The sequence below is a fragment of the Lasioglossum baleicum genome, chromosome 18 (genome assembly GCF_051020765.1).
Source record: "Lasioglossum baleicum chromosome 18, iyLasBale1, whole genome shotgun sequence".
Lineage (NCBI taxonomy): Eukaryota > Metazoa > Arthropoda > Insecta > Hymenoptera > Halictidae > Lasioglossum > Lasioglossum baleicum.
The window spans coordinates 8,372,152-8,382,990 of NC_134946.1; the positions used below are offsets into that span (position 1 = coordinate 8,372,152).

A 10,839-nucleotide genomic window follows, 5' to 3' on the forward strand; every position below is an offset into this window, starting at 1 on the left:
ATAGAAAGGGTTAAAAATAAAAACACTGTGGCATATTTCATGTAAAAATCAAATTCTTTTCGATAACAACATAACAATTCTATAAAACGTCTTGAAAATATAAATATGTTACATATTAAATAATTAAAAAGTTTTTATTAATTAATTGTGTTGTCCTAGTATAACTTAAAAAATTATTAAGATTCGTATCGGTTGATTCAATAGCGCGCGCGTGCAAAATCAAATTCTATAATATTTAACAATATCTATTCACAGTGATTATTTAATATAATCAGAGTTGTACATTTTAGTGCTCAAGAAGATTGAGAATTTCAGCATGGCTCCCGCTGTAGGCTCGAGATAAATGTCTTCCTCGACGTTCCAGTCGTTGTTTATAATCTCTAAAACACAAAACGAAGAATTAGTCGATCATTGATATTTGATTTGATTTGAAAGCCGTTCACTTACTTGTCTCGAGCCGCGATGGCTTTGAAAACAAGGTTACGCGTGGTTTCTCGAAAATTATCTTATTCAAGCATTCCAACTTCATCAATATCTACAACAAAATCAATAAGTCTTTTAACAAAGAAGGTAACATTTAATGACATGCTTAAATATTATACATTATACATAATTTATGTGTATATAATATGAATATTGCAAAACGTTTTTCAAAATACAAATAAATTTTTGTCTTGAGTCTGGAGTTCCAGAGTTAAAAAATTACCTCAACTAATTCGCGTGTATGGCAAGGCTGCAACGCAGGAAGGAACCGATTTTGAATTTTCGACAGCGCTACACCCGGATGCGTTAAACAGTATAATAATACTGCGCCCAGCATGCGATCCAGCACTCTTCTGTTTAAAACCCCATCTATTCTTATCCATGGTTTTATGACGACCTTAATTTCTTCCTTTGTCCTGCGGTATAAGTTAAAGAATAATTTATTCTATTTGTTAATTACAGTGACGCACAATTTCAAATATTGAAAGTTAATTACGTAAGGTCAAATTGCTTTACAGCCCTGGATATATCTCTCTGTGGCATCAGTGATGTCCGTTTCCTCTGCACCCTCCTCTTCAACTGCGTATTCTCTTCGTTCTCAGATAATTCTTTACTAGAACTTCCATTTTCCTGATTTTTTGTCTCCAGTTCAACTTCTTTCAAGATCTCTGCAGTATTAGCTGTTTTGTTTTCTGGTGGTACGTTTGCATTGTTGCCTTCATGTAATATCACTTCAGGTTGCGTAATGTATACTGTACTCTTAGGTACTGGGACTAGTGACTCCCTCTCAAGACGAGAAATCTTATACGAATGTATCAGCCAGGAGTCAGCATATTGATGGTGAACGTACCGAACGACTGTCACTCCAGTCCTCAGAAGCAGACGGTGCTTAGTAAGCAACGAAACGATGCTGTGCAACAAATTTTCCCCTAAAGTACTCAGAAACTGGTCTGTCAGTTCTAAAATACTAGCCCCTAATTCCTTTTTCTCGCGCACAAACTTGTAAACCGTATCTACGTCTCTCAAAAAGGATTCCGAATCTATTGTCTCCTTAAAATCCGAAAATGAGATCCCGTCTCTAGGAAAAACAACGAACTTATTCAACTCGTTAAGTAAATCATTTACAGCCTCTAATCTTAAAGGCAGCAGCTCTGGAGGTATCACAAGATCCCTGAAAACTATGCCTTCGCTTGAATCATGCGAATTTGATGCAGTCAACGAGTAGAAAACTTTGAACATGTTCACCACAAAGTACTCGTGAGCATGATGACTGTCAGCCAATGTTAGGTCACTCAACTCTTCTCTCATCCTCAGTAAGGCTAACCTAGTGTATTTCTTGTGCATATCACCCGAGTCATCAATCTTGCAATATTGGTGCAGATAACATTGTTCCGAAGGAATGTTCTTCAGTATGTCGCTGACTCGAGTGGAGGTCTGCCCATTTACATTCCACAATGGTATAACAGCCTCGCTCGTTTTGTTCGAAACAGTTTGCTTTGCGCTGTTAGCATTATCAACCTCCTGTGCAGTGCTTTTATTCACGGTTGGTGATGTATTCGAGTCTTCTGTCCTTATTGTTTCAGTATCAGACTTTGGCTTCTTCTTCTGTGGTTCCTCCACATCAAACTCATCTCTGCTTTCGCTGCGAACCCTTTTGCTCCCGGTTGTTAACTCTTTTTGCGTATCTATTGTGACAACAGTGCTGTTTTCTCTATTTTCAGGTCTGTGACTGTTACCATTCTCAATCTCCGTCGACGAGTCCTCATTATGCAATGCAATTGCACGCGCAACATCATCCTTGTTCAGCACAATCTTAGTGCCATCTTGAAACTTGATGGTATTGTCGTCAGCAACGGTATGAGCAATCTCGTCATCGCTATTAAAATTCTCATCGTAGTCGGCGAGACTCTTTGTATCCTCAAAATTTCTTTCCTCATTATCGAATTCATTTGACAATAAATTCTTCTCTGTATCCAAATCCAAAAGGCCATCTTGATTAGTGTCGCTAGCGCTTTTGTTCAAATTATCCAGACTCACTAACATGTCCTGATATCTCTTGGCGATTCTAAAATAAGTCTCGTCTTTCTCCTGCATCCTTGGGTCAAGCATAATCACCTGGCTCGGTATCTCGATGTCAAAGTCCATTTGACCTCTTGTCATGTAATCGTACATCGCTGCTACCACTCCACCAGTCATCGGCGTCGCCTCGACCCCTGTGTAATCATCCGATGTCTCATTTCGATCGGTCGAGTGAGTCTGGTGATACCAATGGCTAAGCTTAAAGAATACATCGTACGACTCTTTAAAGAGGTCGTAAGACCACTTAGTGTGAAATTTGTATACATAATTGCTGCTTAGCTGATATTGCGAGCTGCTCATCGGCATGTAGTGGCCGAACTTCTTGATCGTGGGTAGCTGACTCTTTTTCACAGTGACCAGCTGATCAGTTCTGATCTTTGCCATAGCGTTGCGCAATAGCATTTCAGGGTACTGTTGATACACTTTGAACAACTGGTACGCCCATGACCTCCTGTCCTTCCCACAGCATATGGAGCTGTGGATGACAGAGTTCACGACTGCAAAGTGAATGTCACTAACGTTTCGAACATCCTTGGTAAACCCACGCTTGTCAAGTGATTTCGTGGGGTGCACCACCTTGTACAGCATATTAAACTCTTGCGAGGTGCGAGGCATGATGACAGGCTCCTTTACTTCGACATCTGAAATGTCATAGTATTTTTTAATGATGTAAGCAACTAGCGACTTGAACACCTCGGCGACCTGCGCTTCCAACTCGAAGGAGGTGTTGAAGTCTTCCTTGAGTTTCTCCATAGCGTCATTGAAGCGTTTTCTGATGAAAAAATTCTGTTTGATCTCCTCGACTCCTAAAGCAACAATGTTTACGTTTTGCTGTCGCCTGAGCATGTACAACAGCCTTCTCTGACAAGCTCTCGACGTTTTATTATATGAAATCAGCGAATATGTTCGCAGAACATCTCTGACCATGGAGAATGTGATCATCTGCTTCCTTGGGTTCGGACACAGATTTATCATGGCCACCTTGCAGATTAACAGAATCTTATCCTCGTACGGATCCCAGTCCACCCTCAGCTTATGCATACGTTGTAAAGCTCTGTAGTCAACCTCATCGTATTTCATCCTCTTCCTATTTGCACACTTGCGTGGCAGCACTCGCCTCACATAAGACTTCTGTTTGGCGTTTCGACAGCCTGTCAGCGCTTCGTACTTCTTTTGCTGATTCGTACCGTCTGCTTTAGTTTGCGCCTTCCTCTTCAGCTCCGTCGCGTTGACAGAAGGAGGGCCAGAGACTTTCTTCAAGCCAGAGAATTCTGTGAACTTGATAGGCTTCGCTTTTATTGTTGAGAGGTATGTATCCCTCTCGCACTGTACTGGTCGCTGCTTCTTCGTCTGCTGAGGATTGCTGCTGAGTGCCCAGTTCCAGTTTCTTTTCAAGTGTGCAAAGCACGCTGAATCTATCCCCGCAGCTCCCATGCGATCGCCAGGAACGTATCCCATGTCCTTTTGCACAGCTTCCTCCGGAGAGCGAGCCAACACTGACTCCACCAATGCAGTTTTCTTGTTCACGTCCTCCAATATTATGTCCATCCCTTGGACCACCAAACGACCACCCAGCGGAGTGCTGATGCAAATATTCCACATGTCGTACCAGTACTTCTCAACCATTGCTAGCTCATCGAAATTATAATTGTACACTGGATACGATTTATCCTCAACTATATGGTAGCCAGGAGCAGAAGAAGTTGTATCCAACAACTCCGCTCGACGATTCACATAAAGAAACACTTGATCTTTCTCCTTCAACTTCTGCGGTCCGAACTGTACCAATCCGATGTAACACAGCCTCGTCACGGTATCGTGGATGTTGAAAATGTACTTGCGCCCGTACAGCAGAGTGTTACGAATCTCTACCGGCAGCTCTCGAACTAAATAATGCTTTCGAATGGGGTGGTTTATGTAATCGTCCAATTCGGGTATAACGAAAGAGATGTAATGCAGTTTTAGGAATATAGATAATGGAAGGCGCAAGAGTACGTCGCACATCAGCGTCCAGCCTCGAGGCCAACCTAAAACCCAGCAAATGCGAATTTAAATTTTGAACAAGCTCACAGTGTGTGATTTGATTACTCTTGACGCTAGCTGGACAAAATTATTTTTTCACGGTTTTAAGATTGTTTGGGATTTTAATGGTTAGAACACTTTAGTCAGCTTTGTATTACTAGTAAAGTAATAGTATTATTACAGTTATATAGTTTCCGTTGATTCGAAAATTAATTTTGTCCAGCTAGTTGTGGCGTTTGAGAACCACTGTACACCTTTAACAAATCCTGATACTCACCAATGTAGTTCGGCAGAGGTGGTACGAACATTTTCCAACTGACATCCTTGGTGTAAATTGTGCTGAACTCTTCTATTAGATCATCAGTGATATTACAATCATTGTTCCGCAGAGCTTGTATTTGTTCTCTTTTCGAAAGAGATGTCTCGCCAGGATGCTCATAGACCAAATAGAACAGAACAGTGTGCAGCATTTGCATGCGTATGAATTTTGGGCTGTACCCATACTTTTTGGACCCCCTGGAACCACACAACTTGGAATTTATAGACACAGTTTTGAGCGATTTCAAGCAGGATTTGTCTTCAGGTTTATTCAAATCTCTAGTTTTACAGTTTTCCGGCTTCTCTGGATACTTCTTCGGAGGTGCTCTGGGTTTCTGAGATAACAGTAAAAAGAACTTCAGCTTCGCTTGCTCCACTGCCGACTGAATCACAGCATTGTCTACATCGACGTTTGGCTCGCATATAAATATCAAAGACTTCTCTTTCCTATTGCTATTAAGAGTTACTTTTATGTTCTTCACTAAATTGTCTTTGGCAAGCTTCTGTAACAATCTCAGTAGAGATTTCTTATCGATCTTCACAATGTAGCCTTCTTTATCTTCCTCTTCGTGGATCATTTTCAGCAATTTTGTCATATCATCGATAACCTGGTGCTCTTTAACAGCTTCTATAATCATGTTAGCCCTTCGCAACAGTCTGTACGTAATATGATTATTGGAATTCCTTCTATCGCTATTCTGCACGTTTTCCATGAATCCAAAAACTTCGGTAGTAGACTTACGAGTCTTAATTGGGGCTACAACATTGAAACTAACTTTTATGTTTTTATAAGTGGCTGCTGCTTTCTCACTCATTGCCACTTCAGCACCGTGAGTGATCACAATAGTGTTGTTTAAACTCGATCTTCTTTCTGAAGCAGTACGCTTTAAATTGAAGGATGTACATCTGTATCTGTTTGGCAGTTTTGTTATTTTATATCTATATAATATTTTATTAGCAGCACGAAAAGAATTTTGCATTTCTATTATCGATTCGTTCGACTTCTCTTGATCATTACTATTATTTTCATTGATCGCAGCACATTCGCTAGTTTCTACATTTTCAACAGTTGTATCATTTTCAACATTCGGTTCTTGCTTTATAGCCACTCTTTTGTTCGAGTCGTCGTTTTCTGTTACCATCTGCTTCGTTAGCTCCTTTATCTTGTGCATTTCCATATTAAACTGTTTACTTAACATGCTATTTTTCTCGAATTTCTTTGACACATACTTTGCAAGTCTCTGTCTACCCATGTCGTTCATGTAAGTTGCAACAATGCCTTGTTTGACTATGTTTCTCAACACTGTGCGCGATTGTAATTTGGTTAAACCCATGGTTTTGGCTAGTGCGCCCTGGCATATACCATTGCTTCCGGTAGACTCAACTATATCGTTGACTTGCTTCATGTATGGTACACAGAATTTGTGATTTGAGATATCTATTTCTGCAAAATAATAAATATATCAAAGGTGAGATCTTATATAAATGTTTTTACATAAAGTAGTGATCTATTTAAGTGGATCTTTGCAACTGTTAGCGATATCAATAATCGTTTCTACCATATATTTTTCAATAAAAAAGTTAGTATACATATATTCCTCGAGTATCAAACAATTTATATCAGAATCACAGAAAACAATCATCATCCTGAATTATAACCTTATAGTTAATGCAATATTGAATGCACAGCATCATGCAATTCTTGAACAAACCATGCAGCTCGTCCTCCTCTTGCACATCGTCTTTCCATGCTTCAGCAACATCGATAGTGGGGAGTAATAATTGTACTACTTTAATCCTCTTTTCCTTCTCTGGGTTATTCTTATGCTGCCACTCCTTAGGCTCTGCATTTGGATACAATGTCCTGTACGGTACTATCTGCTCAGAGATAATTTTAGTAGTATAATTGTAACAGTCAATTGCAATCTATTACTATCTGTTAACCCTTTGCACCCCAAATTGTTTTGCAATTTTATTGCCAACAACTCATTTACTTCAAAGGACAGTTCCTCGACTACTACTTATTTTAAACAATCTTGTTTACTAATTATATTAAATATAGCTCTCAAATTTTGTTGTAATTTATATTTATGGAACTCATATGTGTTTTTAACTAAAAAAATAAGAAATTAAATAAATAAAGAAAGAACCAAATACATATAAAAACCCGTTTCATTTACATTTTTCTTTCTCTGATGTCGAGTCACATTCGACAAAGGAGTGCAAAGGGTTCAAATTCAACTTACAATATCAGTCTTCACAATCTTCTGGAAAAACGTAGTCTTGAACAATTTCTTAATCGCGTTCTCAATCCTCAACTTTCGCTTTATCTCGTCGTACTCAGCAACGCAATTAGGTTTCGACTGTAGAATCTTGATAACTTCTTCAGCCAAAAATATTGCTTTTGGTTTTCTCTCAACGAAAAACCTCGTCAGATGCAACAGACTTCCATTACAGCTGTGACCACTGCTTTTCTGATGATGTATCTGTTTCGTTATCAACTTATAGCGTAACAATAATTTCCTATGGTAGAATAGACTCTTGGGATCCTCCCGCAGTGCGCTAAGGCTCAGTTTACCCTGTGTAACTTCACCATGGTACCGTGACCGGCCTACTCTCTCGAGGAAACAGTATTGTATTACATTTAAATCGAGCAAAGGAGCCACTTCATCTCCCATTAACGCATAATTCCTTGCAGATTGTGATGCAACAATGACTAGCTTGTTTCCATACATTTTTGTTGCATTGTCTACAGTAAGCAATCTAACGCTATCTGTTATATCTTTACGGGTAAAAAAGGTGGAACAGGATCCTTTGATTCCTCTCGCAGCATTGTATATGGGGCAGTGTGGATAAATATCTGGTGGCACATTATCCTGTCAATAATTACTTTGAATAATAATTCATAACCGAAGGAAATGATCGTAAAAATATTTATAAATATTGGGAGGCTATTAATGCCTTAAATTTGATAAGATTAGACTTTTTTAGTTACTGGGTAACTGAAAGTAGCTTTGAGTTTAATGTATTAATGTATTAATAATAAATACAATGAAATAGAGAAATTAAATAGTTGCTGATCACCAAGGAAGGCTTTTAGATTATAATACTTACAGGTTCCAATATGATACCTAAGTCAGGATCTACATATTCATAACGATCAAAGATGACTAGGGGTTCTCTTGCGGTCTCAAGTTCGTAAAATGAAAATTCTGTATTGGCTATGCATATTGACCAGACTTGAGCCATTAGGGGCTTTGGAATGGATGAGGGATTGTGCAGGCGGTGCTCCAAACGCAACCATAGTGCTAAAACATATATAAATATCGAATATTGTATTAGAATTAATTATTATTTGTATGTCAAAAGAAAATAGCTGAAGTTTATTTAAAAATGAATACAGTTCATCAAAACAGTTCATTTTGAATTCACTTGTCAAGATCTATTTTCCATATATAATTGTTAGGATTATATTGAAATGAATATCATAATATTTATACTAACCTTGCAACGTGATTCCATCTAAACCTTCCAAAGCAACTTCATCGATCACTATATCGACCAAATTAATTGTAGGATATGCCATCATGATAATTAAATTAAAATCCACTGTACATTACAGTACGCAATCACGAAATCTTTGTAATATTTCTTGAGCTAAATTCTCAACGTGTTACTAAATATCATTGAAATCGTGCGCCACTGAAAATACTATCTGATACTATCAAACCATAGAAAAAGAATAAGATAGATTCAGAGATAGATTTGAAAGTAGCGCCATTCATTACAATCGTAAAACGTTGAAACTAATAAATAAATGTTAGCATCAGATAAGTGCGTACGCTAGTAAATCGCCATCAAGTTTGTCAGTACACTACCATTTGTAGGTAATGTTTTGTTTTCAATTCTTCCTGATTCTTCCACTCTTCTGACACCGCCACCGGCCTTATGGGAGTTCGTGTCACCCGAATATTTCGGTGTTCTTGTATTAGGAGATCATGATAGCGAAGGAGGTGGCACTAAATTCAGTGGCACAAGTCAACGACAAGTCAGACGCTCGAAAAATTTCGAAAATTCAGTAGTACAACTCAACGACAAGTCAGACGGTCGAACATTGGCAAAAATCTCGAAAATTGAGTTTTGTATTAGGAGAACATGATATCGAAGGAGGTATTCGAAATTCAGTAGTACAAGTCAACGGCAAGCCAGACGGCCGAAAATTTTTTCGAAAATTCAGTAGTACAACTCAACGACAAGTCAGACGGTCGAAAAGTGACGAAAATTTTCGAAAATCTCGTAAATCGAATTTTGTATTAGGAGAACATGATATCGAAGGAGGTGGCACGAAATTCAGTAGTGCAAGTCAACGGCAAGCCAGACGGCCGAAAATTTTTCGAAAATTCAGTAGTGCAACTTAACGTGAGGCCAGAAACTCGAATGTTTCTGTTTTCTAAAGTTTCGCTATTTTTGTAATTCCAAATGAGTAGTGTAACTTAGTGACCCATTTGACGGGCGAAAGTTTTTATTGAAATCAGTAGTATAACTCCAGGACAAGTCGGACATTCGAGAAAGGTTGGTGTTTCGATAAATATGTACACAGATACGTTTCTTTATTATATGTACTTCTTTATTTATTCATTGTCGATTCATACATAAAATGTTCGTATTTTACATATACATATATAATTTGAATTCTAAACAATTAAAAAGATTCCAATTGAATCGATGGAAGACTGAGTTGTCGGCAGATTTTTTCTGTTAAATAAATATTTCGCAGTATTTTGTAATGGAAATATCTAATTTACATCTCCAGAACCTTTCGTTATATTCTCAAAGTAATGCGAATCAGGTACGAAAGTCGGCTAGAACGACGCAAAAGGTTATTGCGCAAGATTATTGCGCGTTAAAGCTCAAGATTTATTACGAAATTAATTACTATCGTTTAGCGCGTCTCGTTAAGCTCCACTGAGGACCGCTAACCTTGCGGAGAAGGTCTCATCGATATTTTATCAATACCATAACACCTATACGCAAAGCCATCTAAAAATAATTCGTCTGAGCACTCGCAGCAATGTAAACTCTGCGTCTCTGTCATATATCAAACATGCTGAGCATGTGTCCGGATTATAATCTTCGCATTGCTACTTTTCCTAGGAAAATACCGACAGATGTTCAACGAATGCTCACATCTACTCCCACTCTCTGATTTCAAACAATCATTCCGTATGTTCTTGCACGGAACACAAAGTTGCAATTATTTCCCATCATTTGTTACACTGTGGAGTACTACTATATAAACAAGACAATCGAATGAATAATTAAAAAATCATCCATTTATAAGCCTCTTGTAAACTTCAAGGTTGGATTTTGTTCAATTAGCCTAATAACAATAAGTGCAGAACTGTACCGTAAACAACAGTTCATATTCCTGCTAGAAGCCTCCTTTATGGAGTAAGGTTCGTGATAAAGATTGTCATTTAACATTTCTTCAGGTTCTGCGATAAAGATGTTGATTTTGTTGATATTATCGCTTTATCGAATAAAATAGCGACGTTATTCTAAGCATACAGAACATATATTAATAAGAATACAGACAAAACATTGAATCCCACCGGTGTAAGTGTGGGAATGCTGTTTTATGAGGATGGGGCAGAGGCACAGATTAACATATTGGGCGAGACTTGAAAGTATGACCTTTCGGCCTGTGTTACTCGACTATCGAGCTGCGCACACACGGAAAATCCAAAACGCTGTTTACACAAGCTACACGTGGGTGGTAATTAACGATGTAATTTTAAATAGGTCCCAGTATTATTTCTCGCTTCCAGACATTTTTGCACACGTGTTGTTTAAAGCGAGTTACAGTACTATTTATGCACAATTTTACATCCCATACAATTTATATACCCACGGTGGGGTGAAGTACAAAAATTAAAA

The 10,839-nt window shown here is 38.2% G+C and overlaps 1 protein-coding gene across 2 annotated transcripts; it reads right to left on the minus strand.

The window, feature by feature from the left end:
* Window positions 1–34: 34 nt before the first annotated feature.
* Window positions 35–8,646, minus strand: LOC143217854 (general transcription factor 3C polypeptide 1). 2 transcript variants are annotated; one of them, XM_076442499.1, is made up of 9 exons: window positions 8,407–8,646; window positions 8,017–8,210; window positions 7,149–7,778; window positions 6,615–6,780; window positions 4,862–6,346; window positions 980–4,589; window positions 707–899; window positions 448–535; window positions 35–380 (listed from the first exon to the last, which is right to left on the minus strand). In XM_076442499.1, the coding sequence occupies exons 1-9, from the start codon at window positions 8,489–8,491 to the stop codon at window positions 259–261; spliced, it is 6,573 nt and encodes a 2,190-aa protein (XP_076298614.1). In that variant the 5' UTR covers window positions 8,492–8,646; the 3' UTR covers window positions 35–258. The 2 variants fall into 2 exon arrangements, with proteins under 2 accessions (XP_076298614.1, XP_076298615.1); XM_076442500.1 differs by lacking the exons at window positions 7,149–7,778; window positions 8,017–8,210; window positions 8,407–8,646 and having other exon boundaries at window positions 6,562–6,688.
* Between the last annotated feature and the right edge of the window lie 2,193 nt (window positions 8,647–10,839).

Excerpts from the sequence above, each read along its gene's own strand:
- LOC143217854 (XM_076442499.1), bottom strand. The coding sequence starts at position 8,491 with ATGATGGCATATCCTACAATTAATTTGGTCGATATAGTGATCGATGAA. Across the intron at positions 6,347-6,614 it reads AGAGGAGGACGAGCTGCATG|AAATAGATATCTCAAATCAC; the intron begins GTTTGTTCAAGA and ends ATTATTTTGCAG. Across the intron at positions 900-979 it reads GTAAAGCAATTTGACCTTAC|GACAAAGGAAGAAATTAAGG; the intron begins GTAATTAACTTT and ends CTTATACCGCAG.